This window comes from Syngnathoides biaculeatus, chromosome 5, assembly GCF_019802595.1.
Source record: "Syngnathoides biaculeatus isolate LvHL_M chromosome 5, ASM1980259v1, whole genome shotgun sequence".
Lineage (NCBI taxonomy): Eukaryota > Metazoa > Chordata > Actinopteri > Syngnathiformes > Syngnathidae > Syngnathoides > Syngnathoides biaculeatus.
Window position 1 is genome coordinate 7,799,297 of NC_084644.1, and position 27,814 is coordinate 7,827,110.

The 27,814-nt window shown below is 41.7% G+C and overlaps 1 protein-coding gene across 8 annotated transcripts in view; it reads right to left on the reverse strand.

Moving 5' to 3' along the window:
• Positions 1 to 779: 779 nt before the first annotated feature.
• The window catches only part of pear1 (platelet endothelial aggregation receptor 1), a 58,258-nt gene continuing 31,223 nt past the window's right edge, over positions 780 to 27,814 (reverse strand). For all 8 annotated transcript variants that reach the window (XM_061818831.1, XM_061818833.1, XM_061818830.1 and 5 more), the window contains 22 exons: positions 26,258 to 26,368; positions 24,085 to 24,186; positions 23,325 to 23,425; positions 21,335 to 21,427; positions 16,453 to 16,699; positions 13,848 to 13,950; positions 13,423 to 13,559; positions 12,259 to 12,471; positions 10,964 to 11,138; positions 9,505 to 9,625; positions 9,257 to 9,420; positions 8,792 to 8,894; positions 7,454 to 7,606; positions 7,252 to 7,383; positions 6,880 to 7,011; positions 6,681 to 6,797; positions 6,363 to 6,578; positions 5,041 to 5,150; positions 4,821 to 4,950; positions 4,129 to 4,191; positions 2,807 to 3,022; positions 780 to 1,847 (listed from right to left, as the gene is read on the reverse strand). In XM_061818831.1, the coding sequence (XP_061674815.1) occupies positions 1,708 to 1,847; positions 2,807 to 3,022; positions 4,129 to 4,191; positions 4,821 to 4,950; positions 5,041 to 5,150; positions 6,363 to 6,578; positions 6,681 to 6,797; positions 6,880 to 7,011; positions 7,252 to 7,383; positions 7,454 to 7,606; positions 8,792 to 8,894; positions 9,257 to 9,420; positions 9,505 to 9,625; positions 10,964 to 11,138; positions 12,259 to 12,471; positions 13,423 to 13,559; positions 13,848 to 13,950; positions 16,453 to 16,699; positions 21,335 to 21,427; positions 23,325 to 23,425; positions 24,085 to 24,186; positions 26,258 to 26,368 (3,079 nt within the window). In that variant the 3' untranslated portion in view covers positions 780 to 1,707. The remainder of the gene's footprint in view (positions 1,848 to 2,806; positions 3,023 to 4,128; positions 4,192 to 4,820; positions 4,951 to 5,040; positions 5,151 to 6,362; positions 6,579 to 6,680; positions 6,798 to 6,879; positions 7,012 to 7,251; positions 7,384 to 7,453; positions 7,607 to 8,791; positions 8,895 to 9,256; positions 9,421 to 9,504; positions 9,626 to 10,963; positions 11,139 to 12,258; positions 12,472 to 13,422; positions 13,560 to 13,847; positions 13,951 to 16,452; positions 16,700 to 21,334; positions 21,428 to 23,324; positions 23,426 to 24,084; positions 24,187 to 26,257; positions 26,369 to 27,814) is intronic.

Consider the following 27,814-nt stretch of genomic DNA (forward strand, 5'->3'; position numbering starts at 1 on the left):
TTTTTTTTTTGGAGGGGGGTTGAGGTGGTGGTGGTGGTGTTTTTAATTTGACATTTTCCATATTTTTGTGTGATTTTAATTTCTCAAAACCTTTTTTCAAATTGTCACCCAAAAATAAAAATCTAAAATTTTTCTATCAATAAAGAAAATTTTATCAAATTACTTTTTTCTTTTTTATCAATTCTTTTCACTCGGTCATGATTATGTAATGTTTTATCTCCAACAATTTTGCCCTCACCACACACACGAAACCAAAAATTTTCTCTCCGCTCCAAAAATTCTGCTAAAATTGCTTTTTGTGGAAAAATAAATCCAAAAATATTAACCCCTTTCTCATACTTTTCAAAACAAAAACTTTTTCTTCTTCTAAAATGTTGACATTTTTCTCATTATATATCTCATACTGTTGTAAAACTACTTTTTTCTTGTCATAACTTATAAAAATGAAATGTATCCACTTACAATAATTCCTAACATGACATCATGTACTGCAGTGCTAAACTTCTGTAATATGCCCCGTCTGAAAAATGTATTTTTTTTTCCTGGTAATCAGATAATTTCATCATTTTTACAACAAAGAATTGAGAATTTTTATGCAATGATTTGAGGTATTTAAAATCTTGCAAAATTACAGCAGAACAGATATTTACTCTCAAAATATATTTTTTCTGATAATCATACAATAACTTGAAAATGTGGCAATTTTTCTTGCAAATGACAACTTAACGTGTGCAATTGTAATGCATATTTGAGTACCATGAAAAAACGTGGGGTAGGGGTAATGCAAATGTATTTATTCTCAAAGTTTGTAAAATGACTTTTGTACATAAAGCAATATTATTGCAATTATGAGAATACACTCCACACCTATGATGGCTTTTTATTTACAAATATACAAAGAAAATAATGGTTACATCCTTAAAATACACAATCACATGTACAACTAAACCTAAAAATGATCATGTCGTAAATGTGTCGGCGGGGGAAAAAAAAAAAGACATTTGTCGTACTTCCTGTAGCATGTAAGTGGCATCTGTAAAGCTGACATTTAGGGGACTGCCGAGAGAAAGAAAAAATTAAAGCGATGAAAAACAAAATACGACAACCTTCCACTGCGGAGCATAGAGGGCATCTGTAAAGCTGACATTCATAGAAAAAGTGCTGCTTTTACTCTCTGCAGTTGAGCAAGTGAGCACTTCCAACTGGCCAGTTTGTGCACGAAATTTTTTTTTTTCCTCATACCTAATATAATTTCATACTTCATTTTTTTTACTTTAAATATTTTTTTCTCACACTATCCTTTCTTTTATTGTAAAGTAATGGTTTACAATTGATTTTTTTTGTAATTTGGCAAAAAACACCCATTTAAAAGCCAGACTTGTCTTTTTTTTTTGTACTAAAGTGCATCATTGTAAAAGTAAAATAATTGCAGGAAACCAGACAAACAATGTAAAAACAAAAAGAAAAAAAAAACGAGTGAAGATGTTAAGAAGGTTCAAACATTCCTGACGTCCTCCTGCCAATCCCCCCACCCCCACTCCCACCCAAAAAAAAACCAATAAAAAATCCCTCCACTTGCACGGCATCCCGCCTGAAGTGGATTCTCCATCCCAGTCAGTCAAACCCATCGTGATCCACTGGGGGGCGACAAAGTCCCGAGAGCGCTTTGGGGGCCTGGTGTGCGTTCGCGTTCGCGTCCGCGGTGGGTCAGTGGGTCGTCCCCTCGGGCGAGGGCGGGTGACGGAGGGGCGGCAGGTCGTAGTGGCCCGGGATGTGGCTGTTCACGGGGAGGTCATAGTGGCCTTGGGGGTCCTCCTGGGGGGCGTGGCCTACTGAATGTTGACGTTCTGCGGGGGCAAAAATATGGATGAGAATTAGAAACCACCTTTGAGCCAGTTGGGCTTTGAACCATCCTGTCATCAGACGGTCACTCGGGTAGTTGGCGCCGCATGCACAGTTAATCTGCTATCCTGTTTTTCGGGTTTGGTCACGTGATGTTCCGCATTAAGAGGGTTACGAGAAGTGATTGTGGGGGCGTGGGGGGACTTTTTGTTACATCTGTGATGGACTGACTACGAGTTCAGGATATGCACCCGAAGTCAGATGAGGTGGGTGCCAGGACACGCGAGACCCTAGTGAGGATAAGCTCGCCAGAAAATGGAGGGAGGGATGGATTGAAAACAAATTCTAAAACTAAAATGACACTTTACAATGAGTACTCTATTTTTATTTTCATTGTTTGTGATTTTAATTTGAAAAATAAAAAATGTATACAAAGTGGATTAATCATAAATGAGGTTATTTTTTTGTTTTAATGTTAACATTTATTTTATGTCTTCATTTTTTAATTTGGTACAAAAGTATTTATTGCATTTTCATCAAATAATTCAAAAATAACTTCCCACTCAATTCTAGGATTATTAAATTGTAGCATTGTTTTCCATTTGTAAAAAACATTTAATCTTTAGAAATTAATAAAATACATTTTCCAATTAGTAATCACATTATCAATATTTTTTTTAACTAAAAAAACATTTCCCTTAAAAATAGGTACTATGAATTTTGATTTTTTTTTCCACTGGTTGAACGTATTTAGTCTGCTTTACTTTACAATGGATTCAATTGTCCGTTCCTGTTGGTTGGAATCCATCCATCCATCCATCCATCCATCTTTCAATCCATCCATTTTCTTCACTGCTTATCCTCACGAGGGTTACTTTATTTTACAAAAGAGAAAGCTGGCACTTGAACAAGGGTGTGCAAACTTTTACTCTGCGCTGTACACATTGTTGCATCTGTCACTCACGTCGTCGTAACGAGGCGGCGTTGAAGGGCGGGGGCGGAGGCGGCGGCGGGGGTCCGCTCTGGGTGTAGGCTCGTTCCCGGGGGACGGCCGCCTTCATCTCCATGTAGCTGCTCTCCGGGGGGCAGAAGGGGGGTCCGGGCAGGTCCTTGATGGTGGCGTAAGGGTTCTCGCTGTTCAGGGAGCTGCTGCTCGCCATCCCCGCCGCGTCCTTCAGTTCTGCATTCAACAAGAATCTCATCAGAACAACGCTTGTGGGGCGGGGTGGGGGTCCATTATCAAAAGCAAAATAACGTCCACTTATTTGTTTTGGGGGTTCACCCAAAATACACGCAAGTAAATCATTGCTGTTTTCATCTAAACAGTTAAAAAAAAAAAATCTAAATTAATAATTATAATTGTTATTGTGGTCTGAATTGCAAAAAATAGAAACATTTATCATTCTCATTTTATTTTTTATTTAACAAAAAAAAATTACCCACCATTTTCCGTTTTTATTGTTTTCCAGATTGGAAAAATAGAATTTTATTTCAAAGTTTAAAATGTTCTTTTTTCTATAGATTTTAAAAATTTAAATCACAATACTTTGTTTCCTGGATGAAATCCAAATCATAAAATGGTTATTTTCTGGATTGTAAAATAAAAAGTAAAACTACATTTAAAAAAAAATGCAAAAGTTTATATTCCCTAGATTTACAATATTTTATAATTTCCTGAATACAAAATGCATTAATGCAGTATATTTTTAACTTAAAACCTTTTTTTTATTTTATGAATATAAAAATAATACCATGTTTCTGGTGAAAATTTGAAAACCACATTTAGTTTATTGTTGTTTCTTGGATTTTAAAGTAGCTATTTCATTAGTGTTTTTTTTACATTTTAAAAAGTGTCATTTGTCTTAAAAATCTGAACATTAAAAACTGCTTTTTATGTATTTTCAGGGTTTTTTTCTTTTATAAAATCCAGATTTTTTTTTTGCTTGCCAATTTCAAGAAAAGTGAAATTATTTTGTATGCTTTTTCTTTTCCTGTACTCCACAAAATCTTTTGGCTGTATTCTGTAATTATTAATATACAGCAATGGATTTTGGGGGTGTCTTCCAAAAACTATTTTTGTTCTTTTTAAGATAAAAATTCCCCGCAATTTTATTTTATTTTTTTTAATCATTACTGTGTGGATGAAAATTAATCCAAGGCTTATGTAGGGCACTCCATTGCAGCTTGGTTTGCTGTCAGCGAGTTCTACAAAGTTGCATTTTGAATTCTGCAGCACTCCACCGACTGCAGTGAAACTCCGAGGAGGACGAAAACCGTTGGACCAACCTTTGCTGAAATATTTCCCGAGGCTGGCGCTGTAGCTGTAGCTGCGATCGATCCCAAACGCTCCTGCGAACACCAACGATTCGTTTCATTCGGGAACAAAATGGTATAAAACACCAGGTGCTCCGTGTTTTTTTTTTTCTATATTGTTTTTATAGATCCGTGTTCAACAAGTCATCTTGACCTTGCTCGTAGGTAATAAAAGTTGTTTAACTGCGAATAAAAGAAGAGTTGGCAACACGAGAAGACGACCATTGATCCGCATCCAACAGACGACCAAAATAAATCAAACTTCTTCTCTTCTGTTGACTTTGACGGCGTGAAAGGAACGGTAGGAAGTTACATACGTGCTTTACTCCAGTTCCAAATATCTCCACTTAACGAGAATAATTGTTATCTTAGGGGTGGAGTTGACTTGAGATACGCTTGATTTATGTTACGAGCGTGGTCATGAAACAAAGTGGACTTGATTTCTGACTTTTTTGATTTCAACAGCTCCAGAACATTACGGATCCTCCGCCATACTTAACTGTTGGCAAAGCGTCACTGAGCATCAGACTCGGAGCACCAGCCAAGGTGAATTCGTTGAACAACTTCTTTTATGAGTCCAAACCCAATTATGGAGGGGAAAATTCTACTCATAATAGGTGCGTACTGTGAGTACTTGGCAAGGCGCGGCGGCGGTCTCGTCTCACCTGGCTCCTTAGTCCGAGCTTCGTGGTGTTTCCAGTCGGCCGGCAGCGTGGCGTTGCTCTCCACGCCGAACAGGCCGCGCCGTTCCCGTTCCGAGTTCTTCATGCTGCAGAACAGCTGCTTGTTGGTGTTCTGCGCATAAAATGAAATATATATTTTTAAAGTGAGCAGAAAGTGGGGCAAAAGGATGACCTTGAATGGTCGCAGCAGAGTGAAGGTCACCTTGATGGTGCGGTCGTGGTTGTTGGGGAGGTGAGGCAGCGGCGGGCGGTTGTCCCGAAGCGTGTGGTAGCTGGGGTTGGAGTAGTAGTGGTGGTAGTTGGGGGGGACGTCTGGGCACATGCACATACTCATCAGTGACCTCACTTATCAGATTTTCAAATTTCAAAAATTCCACATGTAATGTGCGTATAAATAACCAAATGTGCACGAAATTGAAGAAAATGAATCAAGTGAAACAACATTTTTCTATTGATACAAAGGCAAAAATGATAATGTTTTATGAACAGAAGGGGGGGGGGGTGAATGGGTTTTTAGTGATGAACCTAAACTATGTTTACAGACGGCCTTGAAAGAAGCACCCTGCCACCAGTTGAGTATGGTGGAGGGTCCATAATGTTCTGGGGCTTGTTTTCTACATCTGGTACTGGAGTCCTTGATTATATCACGACGTCATGAAATCAGAAATCTTTTAGATCGAAATGTCTTTACCCATCTTAAGAAAGACAAACACCGAAAACAAACGTGACAAAAGCACACAGGAATGGTTGAAAAAGAACAAAAAAAGGCCAGCAGTGATTCCTGATCTCAATCTGGTTGAAAATCTTTAAGGGGAGCTGAAATCTGCCATTGGGGAAAAGAACCTTGCAAATATTCAAAGGCTTGAACAAACCGGGATGGAAGTGTGGGGGGGAAAGTGCAAAAAGTTTAAAGATGGATACAAAAAACATTTGGAAGCTGTCATCGCTGCTAAAGGGTATGCAACCAAATACCGTGGTGCCTTGGTTCTCAAACGCAATCTCAATCTGTTCCAGAAAGGTTGAAAAACAAAATGTTCGAAAACCAAAGCACGTTTTCCCATTAAAATGAATGGAAAATGAATTAATGCGTTCCAAGCCTAAAAAAAAAAAAATCTGTTTTTTAAAGTGATTTTTTTAGCTTTTCCTGATAATAAACTGCATAGTAGAAATACGTGTATAGTTTAAATACTTTATATAATCAAATCATTTAAGAAATTTATTTATTTTTTTGCTTAAAATGTATGGTTTGACCTAGTAGAGTATGCTAGGCTGGGAGTGCATTGCCGTATTTGTAGTAACTCGGCCCCCAGCCTTGTAAACCTTTTTTATTAACGAAAGTGCAGAATACCGATTTTTGTTTGAAAACCAAAGCAAAAAAATCTCAAAATTTTCGTTCGAAAACCGAGGTACCACTGTACTAGGGTGCCAATATTGTTGCAGATGCTGGTTTTTGTTTTGTTTGTTTGTTTGTTTCTTTTTTTACTTTGAAAATCCAATATCCGGGTGTGGCGCGGGCTCGTCTACCTGGTACGGCGTACTCGGAGTTGACGGTACGGCTGGCGGAGAAGGAGACGGCGGGCGCGTTGTTGTGCTTGAGCTTCTGCTGGCGTCGGTAGAGCAGGAGCAGCACCAGCAGCAAAACCACCAGGATGACCAGCGCCACCACGCCGCTGATGGCCGCCCAAGATTCCTTCTCGCCCGGAGGGAGCGGCACCATCACGCTGCCGGGCTCCGACGCCTCTGAAATCGAGTAAAACCAAGATTCGAGGTGTTCATTCTCATGCGCACCCCGCAGAGTAAAAATAAATACAGAAATATTGTGATTTTTTTACGATAGGATACCTTGTTGACAATCAGCGCCGTCGCACACGCAATCTCCGGTGACCCGGTCGCACAACACGTTGGCGGGGCAAGAGCAAGTCTGGGAGCAGAAGGAACCGAAACGGCCCGCGCTGCAAGCTGCAGACATAAAAATATATTTCAAATATGTACTGAATTATTATTTGCGGCGGAGATGATCGCCAGGCGAGTCGGCGCTGACGTATGGAGCAGTCGGTGGCGGTCCAGCCGGGAAGACACTGGCATTGGCCGTCCCGCGGGTTGCACGTGGCGTTGTTGGCGCAGCGCACGCACACTTCGGAGCAGCGCTTGCCGAAGTAGCCGGACGGACAAACTGCGGCAAAGACGCACGGCAAACAACGTCAACAATTACACACATTGACAAAAATCTGTTCACATAATATTTAAAAAAAAACGTCAGAGTGAAAATTTTACAATATCTGCAAATACACAATCGTCATTGGTCACCGTTTCAAATTTGGAAAAATTTGAGGTCGCTGCCAACGTTGCAGGCCCGAAAGGGGCTTTGGGTCGGACCCGTGCACCGAGCAAGGCCGTTCCGAAATAGGCCCACCTTGATGACAGTCGTCCCCCGTGAACCCCGGAAGGCAGTCGCACTCCCCCGTCACATGGTGGCAGCGATACGACTGGCCGCAGGACGGGCACGATAAGCCGCACTGGTCGCCGTACGTCCCCGATCTGCATTCTGGGTAAGCGGAGACGGGTCAGTGGAAGACTCGACTGGCGATGGATGGGCGTAGCTGGGCGACACTCACTATTCTGACAGGTGACGCCCCAGAATCCCGGGCGGCACACGCACGCCCCCGTTTCCCGCAGGCAGGTGTCGCTGTTGGGGCAGTGCTTGAAGCAGGTCTGGTTGCAATGGCGCCCCCACAGGCCCTCCGAGCAAGGCTCACTGCAACGTGGACCTGACAGGGAGGGAGACTGGAGATTATTATTATTATTCCATCCCTTTTCCAAGCGGCTTATCCTCACAAAGTATGTGGGGGTGCTGGAGTCTATCCCAGCTAACTTCGGACAAAAGGTGGACTACACCCTGAAATTATGATGATGATGATTATTATTATTATTATCAAGAACACTAAGTAGCCAGCCCCGGGTTTCCAATATCACTTTACACCTCAAAATACAATACTTATACTCATATTTTCATTGGTAATGCCAATTAAAAAAAAGGTACACTTGTTCTTCTTGGATTAAAAACAAAGATTTCTTGATAATTCTGTCTGTTTTAGATTAAAAAAAGAAACAGATTTTATTTCTGAAGTAAAAGAAAAAAAAACGGCAACCTTTTTTGGGTTTCCAGATTGTTGCTTTTGATTTATTTTTTTACCTTTTGTTACTGATTCATTGGATAGATTATTTTCAATATTTTTATGATGTTTTCTGAGATAAAAAATACATGATTTTCATCTTTTTTTGTTTCGTTGTTTAAATTTAGATTTTGGTTGTTTTGTTTCTGAGCGGTCCAACTAGTTAGAGCGTTGTCCTCAGAGTTCCGAGGACCAGGATTCAAATCCCGGCCCCGCCTGTGTAGAGTTTGCATGTTCTCCTTGCGCCTGCGTGGGTTTTCTCCAGGAAGTCCGGTTTCCTCCCACATCCCAAAAACATGCAACATTACCGTAATTTCCGGCCTACGTTTTTCACGCGCTATCAACCCTGTGGTTGATGCGGGGATGCGGCACTGGCGTTAGCGTGGTGCTAGCATTAGCACGCCTGGTTATAAGCCTTGATACACAGAAAGGGTTTAACGCTAGCACGGCGCCCTGTAGGCCGGGAATTACGGTAATTGGAGACTCCAAATTGCCCCTAGGTGTGATTGAGAGTGCGGCTATTGTCTGTCTCTATGTGCCCTCCGATTGGCAAGCAACCGATTCAGGGTGTACCCCATCTCCTGCCGGGGGAGAGCTGGTATGGACTCCAGCACACCCGCAACCCTTGTGAAGATAAGCAGCCAAGAAAATGGATTGATGGATGTTTTTTTTCTGTTTAAAAAAAATTCAACCTTTTTTGTTTTGCAGATTAAGACCAGGATTGTTAATGTATAGTCGAACTTTTTTTGCAATGAATTGTTTCAACACGCGGGCACCGACCCGACCAGCCTGGCAGACAGTGGCATTCCCCCGTGGTAGGCTGGCAACCGTCAGCGTGGACGCAGTCGCATCTCTTCAGGCAGCCTGGCCCAAACGAGCCCATCTGCAAGGAAGAACCGGAGCCAATCAGGCGAGTCTCTCGGCTGGACAAATGCCACACAAAATGCCCCAATGGCGGCGTGCTGTGGCATGGCCGGTTGCCACAGCAACGAATACAAGAAAGGCTTCCAAGCCAGAAATTGTAGCAACGTTTAATACTGCGGACGTAATAATGGATATTAATACAGAAAAGTCACTTGGTCATGAGAGACGTCTAGACTTGTTGCTAGGCAGAGTTCATCGATAATTGGTGTCACGGTTTGCACATTGAAGCCACGCCCACTAAGATATTCAAAACTCAAAGACTTTGCTATTTAACAACGTAACGCTTTCTTTTCCTGGAGTGGAAAACTTCACATAACTCACCGGGCACGACCGGTCGCAGCGGGCCCCCTGCCAGCCGGCCGTGCAGGCGCAAGATCCGTCGACGGGGTTGCATTTTGCCCCGTTGGCGCACTGGCAGGTGCCGTTGCATCCGCGGCCCCAGGTCCCCTTCGAGCACGGAGTTGAGCAGTCGCGTCCTTGCCAGCCTGAAGACAGAAAAAAAAATTAATAATGAGCGCTACGGCAGGACGGTTTGAAAGAATCACGGGCCGTGTGTGTGTGTAAAGAACCTTCTTTGCAGAAACAGGCGCCGTCAATGGGCGAGCAGTCCACAAAGTTCTTGCAGGAACATTCCAAGGAGCAGTTCTTGCCGTAGGTGCCGCTTTTGCACGGAATCTCGCAGTGAACACCCTGCCAAAAAAATCCCAATTTAGCAAAAACTGCAGTCGAAAGAAAAACTTCATTAAGGCCCAAATCATCCCCAATTTAGCCTCGGCAGTGTTTTTCAACTGTCATTGGGGCAAGGCACCAATTTTCTCATAGAGCCCAAATAAAGAAAAATGTCACAAAAAGTGAAATTATTATCCGTATATTTGTTGCATAATATTTAATATTACTGCTACTAGTATGACTATTGTTATTGTTTTCCCTTTAAGGTTCATTTCTTTGCTCACTTACGGGTATGAACTTGATTGAGGATGGCCTACTAGGTTATATAATTGGAGATGAGAGAAACCCTCCTATTCTGTCATTTATAAAAGTGTTATTATCCCACTGTTAATGAATGTAAATGAATTGTATTTTTATTTCTCTCCCTTTTTTTCTCTTTCTTTTCTTTCTTTCTCTGTTTGTATATGAAAGTGTGGGGAAAAAAATATATTACAAAAATTAATATATTTTTCACATTTCCAGACAGTGTGTTGCGTTCATTTGGCCGGATTTCTCCTGCTTCCAGAATGTGTATGGGGACGTTCGCTTTATTTGTCCAATCAGATTTCAGCTTGTGTGTGTTGCCATGTCCATGTAATCTGCTCAGGCCCTCCGCGATCACTAGTCAATCTTGGAACTTCAAACAGGGCCGGTGTGACGGTCTGAGCGCTCCCCCGTGCTGAAAAGTCTCCTTGTGATCAATGCGCACGTGTTACTAACAGGGGAACGCTGGGTACGTAGCAGATGCTTGCTGGGAAATCACCTGGTCTCATAGTTCCCCTTCTTCTACATAGAGGGAGCTAACATACGTTCTAACCTAACCTTAAGACAAAAGTTGATAAAAAGATATACACACATATGTACGTTCGCTGTGTTCATAGCGAACATGAACACTCGACGACAAACTGTCGCATGGCACGTGTTGAAGCATGGATAGGGATGTTTCAGAGTGGCCAGAGGTTGACAAAATATTAGACATGAGCATTAAACATTAAACATTAAACATGAGCATTAATCACAAGGACATTTTTCAGCACGGGGGAGCGCTCAGACCGTCACACCGGCCTTTGTCTTTCTGGTGCACTCAGCAGATGTACATACAGCAATATATTCAATAATGAGCATCGCTGAGGAGTATGATGTATTTGACATAAATCTAATGTGTTTTTGTCATGGTATTGATAAATATTGATTGTGAACAGCTCCAGATGTGTTGACCTTCGGCTATCTAGTGCAACGATTCTTAAATTTTTGAGCAGGTTCCCCCTAATTGTCGAAGAACGAATCACTGAGCCTAACGTTCAAAGTGTGCTTCCTGACCGTGTATCCGGGGGCGCACTGGCACTGTCCGGTGGCGCCGTGGCACACGCCGCCGTTGACGCACAGGCAGGGTTCCAAGCACCCATCGCCGTAGAAACCGTGGGCGCAGGTTTCGTTGCAGTGCAGGCCGGCCCAGCCCGCCTGGCACGTGCACTCGCCTTTCATCGGGTGGCAACTGAAGGGAATTAAGTCAGATGGTCAGTAGCGCAAAACTTCACGTTATCCATCCATCCATCCATTTTCTTTGCCGCTTATCCTCACCAGGGTTGCGGGGATAGCTGGAGCCTATCCCAGTTGTCAATTGCCAGGAGGCAGGGTAAACCATGAACTGGTTGCCAGTCAATCACAGGGCACACCGAGACAAACAGCCGCACTCACAATCACACCTAGGGGCAATTTAGAGTGTCCGATTAATGTTGCATGTTTTTGGAATGTGGGGGAAAACCGGAGTGCCCGGAGAAAACCCACGCAGGCATGGGGAGAACACGGAAACTCCGCACAGGTGGGTTTGGGATCGAACCCAGGTCCTCAGAACTGTGAGGCCAACGCTTTACCAGCTGAGCCACCGTGCCTCCACTTCAGGTTATACTGACTTCAAATAAAAATGTGAAAAATTTAGACCATTTTAGACGTTTAATGCAGATTTGTCTATTTAAAAAAAAAGATTATTTTCCGCAAAAAAGTAAATATCTCAAAATTTTATTTTCTGGATTGAGAAAACAAAGAGTTTGTTTTGGTTTTCTGGATTTGAAAAAGATATTTGTTGCTTTCTGGTTAATGTTTCAAAGAGATGAATTCATTCATCATTCATGTTTCTCAGATTTTAAAAAAAAATATTTTCATGATCCATCCATCCATTTTCTTTGCCGCTTATCCTCACGAGGGTCGCGGGGAATGCTGGAGCCTACCCGAGCTGTCAATGGGCAGGAGGCGGGGTTTACTCCGAACTGGTTGCCAGCCAATCGCAAGGCATGGAGAGACAAACAGCCGCACTCTCACTCACACCTACGGGCAATTTAGAGCGTCCAATTAATGTTTCCGTTATCTGAATTAAAAATGCAAACCATTTGTTTTTTAAAATTAACTTCTATTTGAACGACTATACTAGTGAAATGAGTTGAGCAATCACCATTTTTTTTTGGGGGGGGGGTAGCTAGGAGGGGGGCATTATTTACATGCAAGCTTGTATATAGTTGAATGGCTACAACCAAGGATAGCATGGGCGCTAACACTGAATTAGCTTTTGTATTCAGCAAAACGTGTGTAATTTGTCAAGTCCCCCCCAGCGAGTTCACCTGAGCGTGTGTTTGTCCTGGCAGAGACACGCACGTTCGCAGTGCATGCCGTATTTCCCGTGCGGGCACATCCGGTCCTTGCAGCTGGGCCCGCTGAAGCCGGGTTCGCACAGGCAGCCGCCGTCGATGTTGTAGCAGCGAGCGCCGTTCGCGCAGTCGCACGCGCCTTCGCAGTCCTGGCCGTAAGAGCCCGCCGCGCACTCCTCGTTGCACCTGAGCGGGCAAAATGACATTTTAAACATGCCAAGTATGCAATGCTTTTGACAGGTTTCCATGGTGATTTTTAGAATGAAGGGCCCCACTAGCTCCAAATGATGGCAAAAAAAAAAGCTTAATTACACAATTCTATTTTTTAAGTATATTTTCTTGGTGTTATTTCTTGAAAGATATTTTCTTTGGATGTTTTCCATCCATCCATCCATCCATCCATTTTCTTTGCTGCTTGTCCTGACGAGGGTTGCCGGGAGTGCTGGAGACTATCCCAGCTGTCAGGCAGGGTACACCCTGAACTGGTTGCCAGCCAATCACAGGGCACATCGAGACAAACAGACACACTCACAATCACACCTACGGGCAATTTAGAGTGTCCAATTAATGTTGCATGTTTTTGGGATGTGGGAGGAAACCTCCGGAGTGCCCGGAGGAAACCCACGCAGGCACGGGAGAACATGCAAAACTCCACACAGACAGGTCCGGGACTGAACCATGGACTTCAGAACTGTGAGGCCAACACTTTACCACCTCATCCACCGTGCCACCGCTGTATGTTTTCCATTCATCCATTTTGGATTAAGCTCATCCTCATAAGGATCGGGGATGCGCTGAAGCCTTTCCTAGCTGACTTCCGTCGAGAGGTGGACACCCTCGACTGGACGCTGGCCAATGTCAGGACATATGAAGACAAACATCCGTTTATACTCACACGCACACCTAAAAGAAATTTTTGGACTGTGGGACAAAAGCGGACCACCCAAAAAAAAAAAAAAAAAACACAAGGAAGAAATGATTCAACAGCGACTCATGAATTCCGCCCGGCAACAGGTGACCTCAATGCCATTTAAAAGCATGGCAAACACGCATGATTGGTCTCTGAAGTGTCCCGTGTTCAGTTGATGCGCATCTGCTGCACTTGAACTTTAATCGGGGACCTCGACAACTACACACCTGTTCCCGGTGAAGCCTTTCGCACACTTGCACTGTCCCGTCTCGGGGTCGCATTTGCCGCGATTGTGGCAAATGCACTCCTCGGCGCAGTTGGGCCCGTAGCGTCCCTCGGGGCAGCGCTCCGTGCAGACAGAACCCTACAAGGCAGCAGTAGGTTAGAAAAAAAAAACTAAAAAAAAATAAAAAAGGGTCTGAAAACCAATACAAACGCAACACTTTTGTTTTTGCTCCCATTTTGGCCTTTTAATGCGGGCAGCCTGAGGTGAAGAGATTTACAGATTTGTGAATATTATTTTACAATTATTTTTGGAGACAGAACGCATCTAACATCTTCAGGTTCATCTCATGAAAAATGAGAGCAAAAAAAGTCTCATTTATACAACATTTTTGTTTGACATTTAAATTATGTGATTTTTTTTTCTCACCGTCCATCCAGGGGGGCACGCACAGATCCCTTTCCCCCGACAAATGCCGCCGTTTTGACATGGACACCGCGCCGGACACTTCCTGGAGCACGGCCTCTCGCAGCTGAAATTGCATCCAATAATATCTATCAGCTGTCATTTCGTTCGTGCGAGGGTACCTACTGCGGTGCTTTACGGAGACCGAGGTACATATTTTACGTGAGAAAAGTACGAATCCAACTGTACACTACTAAAAAAGATAGTTTGGAAAAAATACACAAAAAATATCACTGAATAAATAATATCTAAATAATAATAATAAATAAAATAAATTGAAAATAATGCCGATTTTGTCTGAATTTATTTAGATATGGACTAACTCAGTATAAATAAATGTGGGGCTGAACAGAACTTATTGCATCATATGAATAGCAACAGAGGTTAGTTAATAAATAAATAAAAATGTAAAAATAATATAATATAAATGATATATAAATAATAATAACAATAATAATAATAATAAATAAAATAAATTAAAAATAATGGTGATTTTGTCTGAATTTATTTAGATATGGACTAACTCAGTATAAATAAATGTGGGCCTATTTGGCTGAACAGAACTTGTTGTGTCATATGAATAGCAACAGAGGTTAGTTAATAAATAAATACAAATTTAAAAATAATATAGATGATATATAAATAATAATAATAATAATAAAGAAAATAAATTAAAAATAATGGTGATTTTGTCTGAATTTATTTAGATATGGACTAACTCAGTATAAATAAATGTGGGCCTATTTGGCTGAACAGAACTTATTGCGTCTTATGAATAGCAACAGAGGTTAGTGAATAAATAAATAAAAATTTCTAAATAATATAATATAATACAATATAATAAAAAAATATTAATTAATTAGTTGGGTTAATTTTATATTCTGCCATCTTGTGGAAGAGCATTTTATGGTTCTTCTCACCATATGTCGCTTGCATAGTTAGATGAACAAAAATATGTTAGTTGTAGTAGTATAAAGTAGGGGTCAGTAAAAATATCAATTAATCAACACATTGCAATATTCAATCCCTGATTTCATATCGACTCCGCAAATCTGCATCAATTCACCTCCCGGTCAGCAGGAGGCGCTTTGCCTGTGGGTATCGTCGTATGGACGGAGGCCTCACTCAAGAAAAATACGACAAAATGGCGACCAAAGTAAGCGGCACCGGCTTGAAGTCAACACCTTCAACTTTTGAATCACATGTTTTGAGTCATTTTGGACTCTGGTATAAGTCCAGACCATGAGAACGAGACAAAGATAAAGTACCTTCATTTCTCGAAAATAATGCGCAAATTTTTCAAAAAAATGTTCAAAAAGGTAAGGGAGCGTAGTATAATAAGGTATGGATGAAAAATAAAAAATACAATCACATTGTATAGTTGTATATAGGTACACAGAGTGGTAAAAAAAAAAAAAGGTATACATATACATTTCGATATGATATTCGGTGTCTTATGTTCACATTTATATTTATTACGGTAATGTGCACCCCCAACCTGAACTCTGTGACCTCGTCAGGGAGCTTGCATTTTACGATCGTTAGCATAGCGTGTTTGTTGTGATTGAGCCAAAAATCAAAAATGACTGCCCAAGAGTTTGTTTTAATTTAGACCAAGACATAAAATGTCAACTACTACGGCTAGTTGTGCAGCTGCTTTTAAAAGAAATATGTCATCACTGTGCCGATGACGCCGCCAACCCGGAAGTTGCGCTGCAGTCCGAAACAACGACAGCTTGCCTCAATGGCTTCAGGTGGGTATCAAAACAACGTGAGGGCAAACTACGTAATACGAGTGTCATAGGCACATAAAAAAAAAACAAAAAAAAAAACGGGAGAGCGCAGGCAATTGAAATGGTCGCTTTTTAAAAAAAAAAAAAAATGGGCCCATTACCCTCGTTTCTACGTAGTTTGAACTCACGTTGTTTTGATAGCCCCCTGACGCCATGGGAAAGCTATGGCATCAATTACAGGGACCAGGACAGGTGTATCCTGTGGCCTGTCCCAAGATTATATTACTGCTCCATCAGCACATGCGCAATAATTATTATTAATGATTGTTGTACAGACAGTTTTTTAAGTACAAACCAAACAAAATACATACACAGATAATTTGCAATATTTTGAGCATATGGGTAGCAACAAATTGGTGGTGCGGATTGTACATTGGTAGAAAGGTTTTCCTAAAAAAAAAGTTTTTTTTTTTGAGTCAACTTTGGGGGTGCGCATAGTACATTGGTAGAAGGGTTTTCCTAATTGTTTTTAGGTCAACTTTGGGGGTGCGCATTATACTTCAGGAGGCATTATACTTGAGAAATTACATTACTGTATTTAGTCAGCTAGCCCAGGAACAAATGTTATTTTGGCCACAAACGTTACGCAGAAATCGTATTTTAATTAAAATCAACCTAGGCTAAACTAAAAAAAAAAAAAGGTCCCATGGTTGAGATGTATCATTTCAATAATACCTCATTGACACCAATGTCTCCTTTCGTATTTGTCTCTTCTTGTGGCATTTTAGGGCATTACTCTCATCAAGGTTGGTAATCATTGACTGAGAAGTACTCACAAGGTGCCGGTGAAGCCGTCCCGGCACGAGCATTCTCCGCTGGCTTTGTTGCAGGACCCTCCGGTCCCGCACTTGCACTTCTGCAGGCAGCCCTTGCCGAAGGTTCCGGCGGGACACGCGTCTTCGCAGTAGCGTCCGATGAAACCCGGCGGGCACTGGCACGTGCCCTTGACCGGGTCGCAGAGTGCGCCGTTTTCGCACTTGCACTGCTGGCCGCAGCCTGGACCCCAGCGTTTGTCCTCACAGGCTGTGGGGGGAAGGACACAGTGGATGATTTTGAGTGCTTCGGCGTTTTAATGCCACAGATTTTAATAACACAAAATAAAGATGTTATAATGTAGTTTAATATTTAGATTTGAATCCATGACATTTCATACAGATGGGTATTTTATCGACTTGTTCAGATTTAAACGGCGGGCGATCCAACTCAATCGTCATCAAGTTGACATTCTTAAGGCGTCCCGCAAGGATTACAAGCGAGCCCTCTGCCTTTTGTAAGACGTCATCCCTCAGAGCTAGAGCAGAAATCTTAGGAGGTCCCTGAGGAAGAATTCTTCATTTTATCAAGACATGCTCGTGTGTTGTATGCTCACAACGTGATGGGAACAGTTGAAGGAACATTTTAACATTTTTTTCCTTCTTTTCGGCATCTTTCGACGTTTTCTTGTAAAACTTTGTACGCAGTTCAATGAAAACAAAACGCTCGATTTTTGCAGGATGCCACAGAAATTTTTAAGAGAGAAAAATAAATGGGGAAAATGTTTTCTTAAAGGACTCCCTCGGCACCGGGACTTGGGCCATTTTCCGACCGTTCTTAACAACAGTTACCTTCCTGTTAAAGTGCCTTTAGTGTAATTTACAGTAATGGCCTCCGTTTAGTACTGCGCACTTGAGAATTATGTCATGGAGGGGAAAAAAATGATTAATAACTGTCAAATACTTTGAGTACATTTAGCCACACGTAAATGAAGAACAGAACAGTCTTGCACCAAAAGTGGTTTTGCACCCACCCAAGTCCCGTCATCTAAAATCTGTAGTGTCGTTTTACCTACAGCCCAAAAGATTCAAACTGTCAGCGAGATTTTCATGGAGCTCACAAAAGACGGACTTTGTTTTAGCCAGCGGCGGACTTTCACACAGGGTTTAGGTTTCCGAGAGCTTTCTGTCCGTCCATTGATAGCAGTGATGGATGGGCGTCAGTCACAGGAAAAACGCCGCCAACGATTTCACGTTGACCTTTGTGGATGTTATTTTTAAATCACTCGGTAACCTGGATCAAGTCCAGAGTCGTTCCATGCATTTTTTTCCCCGTTTTGTCCTAGGGTTACGGCTCCCAAAAGAGGTTCAGCCAGATCCAAATTTGGCTCGGAGTGGACTGCGCCGCCAGTGTTTACGCGTCCAACGTTGTTGCTCCTCTTTCATCCAAACGGACCTGGGAAAGGGGGTCTCGGCCCGGCAGTCACGTTGACTAATGAGGATTTCAGCTGGTGCGGACCATTGTGTTTATGCAGACCTTCTCGTTGAGATTTACAGACGTGACTCGATGGGAAAAAAAAAACAAGGCGGCGGGAATGGTACTTGTGCGTTGGCTCCACCAAAACTGGTGTAATTATCCCAATAAAATTAATTTCCAACTTCTGAAGGTGCTAAAAATGATGAAAGAACATAACAGCTAAAACCAGAAGAACAGAAGATAAAACTAATTCTATTCTCAACTGACATCCCGCAGGGATCAGTATTAGGACCTTTACTAGGACAGGAGCACAATAGACAAACTAGAATAAAAATGATGTCCTCCAATAAAACCTCACAAACACATTTCGAGGTTTTGCGGGCGGAGTGGATGGTAGGAACAGAATGTTTTGCGAATGTTGTCCTGCAGGTATCAGTAGTAGCCCCCCTACAAGAATCCGAGAATCCTTTTCTCCACAAAGCCAGACTATTGCTTTCAGATGGATGGTAGAGCAGACTATATTTGCTAACATTGTCCCGCAGGGATCAGTATTATGACCCTTGCAACTAATTAGCAGCAAAAACACACAAAACGATGTCTTTTATAAAACAAGACAGCAACTTGTTTTTGGAGGGTGGATGGAAGAGGACTCTTAATCGCTAACAAAGTTCCACACCCACAGGGATCTGGATGAGGACCTGTACTCAGACATCAAACGTGAATGGCCTAGAAGATAACCAATCATATCCTCCATAAAAAGCATTCTAAAATGGGGAGAGGATTTTGACAGGACGTGCATTTATCTATCTGTCTGTCTGTCTGTCTGCCTCCCTGTGTGTCTGTCTGTCTGCCTGTGTGTCTGTCTGTCTGCCTGTCTGTCTGTCTATCTATCTATCTATCTATCTATCTATCTATCTATCTATCTATCTATCTATCTATCTATCTATCTAATCTATCTATCTATCTATCTATCTATCTATCTATCTATCTATCTATCTATCTATCTATCTATCTATCTATCTATATCTATCTATCTATCTATCTATCTATCTATCCATTCATTCGCAAACCATTTATGGTGATGAGTCATTTTTATTTTGTTTTTAATGACGTCAGAAGCTCTGAGAGCTCGACAGATTTTTTTTTCCAAACCCCAAAAATGAAACAACCAAGAAAAAAGTCCCGGTATTAATATTTCACACAAGGTTCATCATTTTTCCACCGACGTTGCTAACCCCGATACACGTTTTCCTGTAATATCTCTCTGGCTCCGACATCCCAAACCGCAGGGGCGCATTTTGGAAAGTGCTTCAAAACCGGCTGCTGCGCTACACTAACTTTTCAAACTTGTTCCTGATGAGATTTTAATTGCTACTCGTGTGTTTGAACGTGATTTGAGTGCAAAACCAGAAGTCGCTTCCGAACATTAGCTCACATCATTTTATACATGAGGCGGGATTTCTATACGGAGCAATATTTTGCAACCCCCCCCCCCGTCAGTTTCCATCCCCTCTTCGTGTTTTTTAGCTTACTTCTCCACCTCAAAGATCCCTCTCCTCCAATTTCACACACTGAGATGCAAAGCGTTCCCGAAAACAGGAGAAGGAAACAGAAAGAGGCTTAAAAAGTAAAGGGGAACGGGTACAGAGGGATCATAAGGCGAGATGGAGAAACTGAAAAAAAATTGAAAAATCGTGGGCTCAGTTTTTTTTCCGTTTCGTCACTGTCAAGACGACAACTGCTACCCGTTAAAGCTAATTCCCTCGCTCCGCCGCACAGGGGAAAAACAATAATAACGTAGCGTACTTTTGACCCGTGTGAAGCAGGCTGTGGAAAAAGGCCGCCCCGGCCAATGAGATGCAGCTCGACTTTCGCTCTTGATTAAAGAAAAACAACTCGCTTGTGTTTTGGTGACGTCCGGCACAAAAAATGTGTGCATCTCATTCATGCATGAGTGTAGAAAAAAAAAACAAACGGTGAAGTTCTGTACAATTTGTTATGGAACGTCACAATAACAATAGAGGCTGCGATGAGGTCACAAAATCGCAAATTGCATAGCGGCTCACCGAGCGGGATGTCACAGGGATCACTACTAGAAACCCGGGGATTTTTGGATCATAACGTGATGATGAATGATTAAAATGCATCAATCATTATAGGTTACGTGAAGACTGCATTACTGAATTTCGATGAACTTGTTACTAAGGTAACATTGTGAAAAGTTGAAACGTCCATCCATCCATTTTCCTTACACCTTATCCTCACTAAGTTCACAAGCGTGCTGGAGCCTATCCCAGCTGACTCTGGGCTAGAGGTGGACTAACCCTGAACTGGCCTCCAGGCAAAGCCACAAGTGAAACATTTATAATGAATTCAATTTCAATAAAAATATTCTATTCTTGTAATATATTCTGTCCAAAACTTTTGGCTATTTGTTGGGGAATTACTGAAACCACACAAACGCTTATCGAACACAATTATTCACAAATTGCTTCTGGCATCATCACTCGTTGACCGTAATTCGCGGCCTATAAACCCCGACTTTTTTCACACGCTTTCAACCCTGCGGTTTGTGCGGTGATGCGGCTTTGTGCATTTTTTTCGAACGGCCGCAAGGGGGCACTCCAGCAGAAAAAGGTAAGAGTGAGACAGGTGGAATATATTTGCCAAGGAAGTGACTTTTACCTGTCCGGCCCTGTTAGCGCTGCGCTAGCGTGTTACTGCCATGTCTCAGTGATTTTTTTACCAGTATGTTTTTTTTAACCAGCCCTGTTAGCGCGGCGCTAGGGTTAGTCTTAGCACAGCACTAGCGTTAGCGTGGTGGCGCTAGTGTTAGCGCGGCGGCGCTAGCATTAAACTCTCTGTGTACTGTTTTTCTTTGTAAATCTTGTGTTTTTTCTTTTATACAGCTGCAGCATATGTATCTACCAAATAGTATTTCCTTTACAAATGTACTAGGTGAGGCTTATAACCAGGTGTGCTCTGTACGCCGGGAATAACGGTACTTCTTTCTTAGTTTCAAAATAACACAAAAAGTAAATTTAGCATATATTACTTGAAGGCTTGTTATCAGCAGACTATTTCTGAACAGCGTTACCCAGGGATCACTGTTAGGTCCCCTATTTTGTACAACACAAAGTGTATTATCAATATTGATCCTTTTATATTTATTAATATTAATGAGGAGTGTGTAATCGGACCACTAAAGCCTCTTTCTGGGCTGAAGTCCATGACTTGACTTTGCTGTTTCCATTGGAGAAAAGCCAGATGTTTTTAATGGACGCCGAGCTGCTTTGACTGACGCAGGGACGTCGTTCCTTGTTGCGTCTACGTTGTTTATTGATGTTGAATGTTTGCACAAGGCACCATTAGTCGCTGGGATTAAAGCGAATATTTTATTATTTTTATTCTTTTTTTAAGTTTCCGTACCACTGGAGCAGTCATCGCCTCGCCAGCCTCCCTCGCACTGGCAGCGGTCCGGAGCCAGGCAGCGGCCGTGGACGCACTCCTTGGTGCAGCGAGCTGGGGAGATGAAACACAGATGCGGGCAAATAATGACAATTTAGTGTGTTAAAAATGTATCACAACACATCATCAAATAAACACAACATGTCGTTATGCATAATGACATGTTCATTGGAAGGTAAAAAAAAAAAAAAAAGCAGAAATGAAAGTCTTTGTTTGGAAAGAGCGCTCCTTTAGAAGTCCTGACCAGTGATGTTTCAATTATACAAGTCGTGCTATTTGGCACTGCTGTATGAGAGGGTTCGAGTCATTTCAAGGTACAATTTTCTTTCCCTGTGTTTGCGCACGCATGGTTTCGCTTTATATATAAAAGTAACCAGGGTTAGTCAGCCATCATGAGGCAGTGTGTACGAGAATTACACACGCAGAGCTACAAATGGAATGTCACTAAAAGAATTGAAAATATCCTTTGCAAAAAAAAAAAAAAATAATATAATAATAATACTTCGCTATTGAGTATCGATTTAGGGATTCGAAGTTATTAACGCCTCCACCAAAGAAGAACATTTTTGTGTGTGCCGGAAGAATTACAGAAAAAGAAAAACAATGAGGTAAGAACTAAGGAAGTTAGGGAATAATATTTTTTTGGGTGTCTGTGTGTGGATAAAGGTGTGAACCCATCAATTTTCTTGCACATCTTCAACGCAAAGTTTCTTTTGTAAGGTCAAACGCTGGAAAATACGGAAAAATCCTTTAAGTCGACCGAAATCCGAAGTGAAATTTCCACGACGGGAACGTTGCCGGGGGCTTCTCGCAAGTGGAGGGCGACACGGCTTCAGCCAGCACAAACAGGGACAAGCCGCACAGAACCCAAACCTTCAATTTAGGGAGAAAACGCTCCGGTGCCGAAGAGAGCCCTAACTGTCAAATAAGCTTTCTTGAAAAACATCAGTTTTAAATTCTCCAATAACAGTTTTGTCTACCACTTTAGACTGGCTCTAGTGGACAGAAAATTGTTGGTGCCGCAGAAAACAAAATAACGGGTGTTCATTCAAAAACATTTCGAGGAGACATATTATTCATCAACCCCCCCCCCCACCTCCCTCCATCCACCCCCTACCCCACCTGTTGGACTAATGCAGGGACCAGCTTTTGTTACCATGATCAGTACAATGGTTGGTGGGTTGCGACGAGGCAAGCAGCTACTACTAGCCCAAAAACACGGGTTATGTTTTCACTGGTGAAATCAGGTACAGTCAATTATTTTTGTGATGTCATCGTGAAGTCCTGGACCATGGATTCTCACGGGGAGTATGTTACACAACCCCCCGAGCTGAGATAGATGAAAAGCCGCAAAGTAGTAACCATGTAGTTATTTCATTATTTATGTATTGTAGTTTAATGCTTTCTGCATAACACTGATACAAAATGTGCATGTGAGGAGTTCTTGTTTTTTTTTTCCACTTCCTCACATTGTACTCCGTAATAACTGCGTCTTTGAATGTGTGTGGCTTTAAAAGATGGGTTCAGGCCTGTTGAGTGCTGTCCGAGTCAACGTAGACCAGGGGTTCCCAGACTTTTTTTTTTTACCCCAAGATCTACTTCTCAAGCAACTGGGCCTCTCGTGATCAACGTGGTATGTTTTTGTCTTCTTTGAAATAGTTTAATAACTCACTAATTAGAGTGTTTTCCTGTACTGTTGTTGTTTGCACATGCGCGGTGAGCTAAAGTTTAAAAAAAATACGGCTGATGTCTTTCTCGGCACCCCGTTGCAATCAATTGATCGCGATCGACGTATTGAGCACCCCTGACGTAGACTAACGTACAGTTTTGGGAGTCAGCCCTGCCAGCAGTAAACACTTTACGTTCAATTTTTTTTTTTTTTAAAGTGTGAAATGATCCCAAACTTTGGAATTCAGTCTTTGCTGTGTGATGAAAGTTTATTTTGACTTACGAACGCATTTGTCGCGACTCTCGTAGTAGCCCGGGCAGCACTGGTAGCGTTTGCGGTAGTCCGTCTTGACGGCCTGCCTGTAGGCCGTCTTGTAGGTGATCCTTAGAATAAGAACAACAGAGCGGGGTCAGAAAACATCACGCTGGCTAATGATGATGTTTTTGTAACCGCTAAATCCTTTGGTGTCACATCAAACCGAATGATGTGTAATTGCCCGAAAACAAGGACACGGGAGATGAGAATGGACTTTTTCGAATCAAACTTCCTTAGCACCCAGTGTGGAAAGTATGTACTGTAGTACAATAGAGCCAAAAAACACGGCCCGTTTCTAATATTTATTTTAATCTATGCAACGGGCAGCAAAAAAAGGATGGCAGGCCGTAAATGGCCCCCTGCCGAAATTTGGACAACCTTGAATTCTGATATCATTCTGTGTGTATTATACTCTCACCTGGTGGTCAAGGAGTATTCTTTTTCTTATGAATAATTAAAAAAAAAAAAAATTCCATTGGGTCTTATTTGAGAGAAAATTAATGGCAATTCCATTCATTCCAAAGCTGAATTGAGTTAGGAGAGAGTTATTTTTTTTAAGTTCGAGCATGGTTATGGAAAAATTTACAACTTATGTGTGGAGGCATCACTATATTTACATTTTCTGCAACTGCGACATAATCGTAGCGATTCAGAGGTGGATTCAGTCCGGGAAGTCCCGAGTGAAAGCCCACGTTCCAAATGGCCCGTCATCGGATGTCGTTGTTACCTGTGTCGAGGGCATCTGTAGTTGGTTCGGGGGTCCGAGCAGGGCTCCTCAGTCACGTGGTCGTAAGGGTGGGAGTAGGACTCCTTGACAGAGGTGGTGAAGCTGAATCGAAGAAAGAAAACACACGCACGAAATTTGTTTTTACACAAGAACATTGATTCACTTGGCCCAGACGAAGAGCCTGTTGACTCTTTTGATGACTTTAAATGACAATGGCGAAAGCACATTAGAGTACAAGCTCGGTTGTAGACCACAATCCGTTCCAGAAGGCGGTTCGAGAACTGATTCGTTCGAAAACTGAATCGATATTTCCCGCTTCTGCACACAGAGGCTGCGTTATACACAATAACAACGTGTGCCGTGGATCAGTTGATCGGGCCGCGCGCGTTATGTTATTTGCGGGTATTTTCGCGGTGCATTTGAGTACTGATTTTTGTTTGAAAACAGAAGCAAAAAAATCTCAAAATTTTCATTAGAAAACCGATTTGTTCGAGAACAGAGACGTTCGATAACCGAGTATTGACAAGACACGCCCCCCTGAAATGATTGGATGCTGTAACCGTCCTGCTGCAATATGATTGGCTACTGCATCCTGGGAGGCTGGTCAGTAATATGATTTCAGTGTTGCTGCGTTATTATGAAACAAACCTCAACTCTAACCAGTTTGACATTTTGTACAAATGTAATACATACTTGCAATGGAAATCTCAATTTTTTCTGTGTAGCCTACAGCACCCAATCATATTCCTCCAGGTCTTTGGTGGGAATCACAATAATCAAGGCAATATTCAGGCCTCTCGCATTCATAAATAATGTTGCATTTTGATGAATGACCCAATAAAGTGATAAAGGCCATCGATCCATTTTCTGAGCCACTTATCCTCACAAAGGTGGTGGGAGTGTCAGAGGCTATCCCAGCTATCTTCAGGCGGGAAATCGGGTACACGCTGAACTGGTTGCTGGCCAATCGCAGGGCACAACAAGACAGACAACACTCACAATCACACCTGAAGGCAATTTAAAGTTAATTCATTTTTTTGGGACGTGGGAGGAAACCGGAGAAAACCCACACAGGCACGGGGAGGACATGCAAACTCCACACAGGCTGGGCCAGCCGGGACTTGAACCCCAGACATCAGAACTGTGAGGCCAACGCTCGAACCAGATGTTCCACCGTGCCGCTTGGAATAAAATCACATTTTTCAGCACAACTGTGCTAACCTGGTGTGGCTAACCAGATTTATCCAGAGCCATTTATCGTAACTTGGCCTTAGATTAGCAGCATAAAGTTAGCATTTTAAGATAATAACATAGCGTATACTTTACAAATAATACATTGCTTAGGTTGGAGCAGAGAAAAGTTGCACTTATTGATTTTGGGATGGATTCAAATGACTTCATCCAGAGCCAAGTGTAGTACTATGCCACGCGACAGTATTTTATGCTAACATGCTAACAATAGCGTAGCATAATTTTACAGGTAATTCAAGTGCATTGCTTATCTTGGAGTAGAGAAGCAGACTTTTTTTTTTTTATCACACTGAGTACATTTTTTTTTTTACCATATCACTTTATCCATACACTGTATTTATCTGCTATCCATAACACACTTTTAAACCATAATTACCTCTTTTAGAGAGCAAAGCTAAAGTATAAATTCAAGAGAATAATATTTGCCTGTGAGGATTTTTATGTGTCACTGTTTCATGTGTGTTATGTAGCACTAGTTTGAAGCTTTAGAATTGCTGGAATTTTTATGCACATTTTTGAATTATATGTTCGGATTAAGATAATGGTTTCATTAAATATAATGGTGTTTAAATACCCAACATTAAATTTGCTTTTGTTTTACATATTAGCTTTACAGTAAACTTCAACTAGGTGAGACAAATTATTCAAAGATTTATTTTTTAATATCGCAAAATATATCACCAGTGATAGGGGGCGGAGGATGACTGCACTGTATCTTGACATTGAGGCTCGGAATTCACCAAAGAAGGAGCTAAAATGTCTGAGAAAGTGATATAACATTCCAAAAAATGTTGACCTGTGCTCCTTCGGCCTCTCCGTCATGTCACGCAGTGTATGAGAAAATATGTTCTATAATTTCTGTCACGACAGCAGCAGTGGCGGCAGCGCTGCAAGCGGTTTGCGTTAGCCGTGCGGGTCTCACCTCTCCCACAGGCTGCACACATTGGGGTCTCGCGGGTTGAGCGAGTCGGCCACGCGCAGCAGGAAGCAGAGAAGAAGAAGGGCGTCCACGTCTTGCGCGGCCCGCATGGTCCTGCACGTGTCAGGGACAAAAGCAAAACATTTGGCACTCAGAAATAAAAAAAAGCATGGACAAAATGTGGTTTTCCTACATTTACAGGAGCATAAACTTGGTCAGTCGTCAATATTAAAGAATAAACACAGGTCAGTAAAAGACATTTGATCCTAATTTACTTTTTTTTTTATTTAAAAAAACACTTTCTCTTTTTTAATATTAAATCTATTCCCCTTTTTACATTTTTGTGGGGGAATGTTTAAAATTTGTCAATTGTGGTTATTATTAAGCATGGTTATTATTGCATGTAAATATTTTTTCCAAACGAATAATAAAATACATGTTATGTAAAGACAAAAAGAGCAAAAAAAACCAAAAACAAGTTCAGCAGAAGCTTTTTTCCCAACTTTTCTTCAAAGTACACCCTGAACTGGTTGCCAGCCCATCGCAGGGCACATAGAGACAGACAACAGTCTGACAATCACACCTATGGGCAATTCAGAGTGTCCGATTCATGTTGCAAGTTTTCGGGAGGTGGGAGGAAACCCAGAAAAAACCCACACAGGCACCGGGTGAATATGCAAACTCCACACAGGCGGGGCCGGGATTGAACCCGGGTCCTCAGAACTGCGAAGCCAATGCTTTACCAGTTAAGCCACCATGAAATCATTATTAAAAAAAAACAAAAAAAAATTAAATTAAGTTTAATTTTTGATTTAAAAAACACATTTTCTCTTTTTTAATATTAAATCTATTTGTTTTTTACTTTTTGGGGGGAGTGTTTAACCTTTGTCAATTTTATCCACATTATGACAACATGGTTATTATTGCATTTTTTTACAAACTAATAACAAAATACATGCGATATAAAGAAAAAAAGAGCAAAAACCAAGTTCAGCAGAAGCTTTTTATTTAAGAAGTATTTCTCTATCTTTCTGTTTATCTCTCTCTCTCTCTCTCTCTCTCTCTCTCTCTCTCTCTATATATATATATATATATATATATATATATATATATATATATATATATATATATATATACACACACACAGTATAATTTTTTGTTATTTAACTTTTCAGTAGGTCAACTCGAACTGTGTGATTCACCAGTTTTATCGTGTATTATTTTTTTATGTGAAGGATTGGCCACCAAATCCGCCATCCAAAAAAGCCAGCGGATGATCTGACGCAGCAGATGAAGACAAGTCCAAGAGGAAGAGGGAGGCGAGGTAAGGAAATGCGACTCCCAACTTGATCCTGACCTCAATCCATCAGGAGCTCATCTCCTCGCTCTCCTCGCTCCAGCGGCATCTGGATCTCATCACGCGCCGTCAACCCGCGAGAGAGCCAAAGCGGCACAGGGACCCTGTTAGGCTCTCAGGGAGCGAGAGGGAGACTTTTTTTTTTCCATCCCCCCCACCCCACCTTTTTTCTTTCTCGCCACAGAAAAGGAACTCAAGTAAGG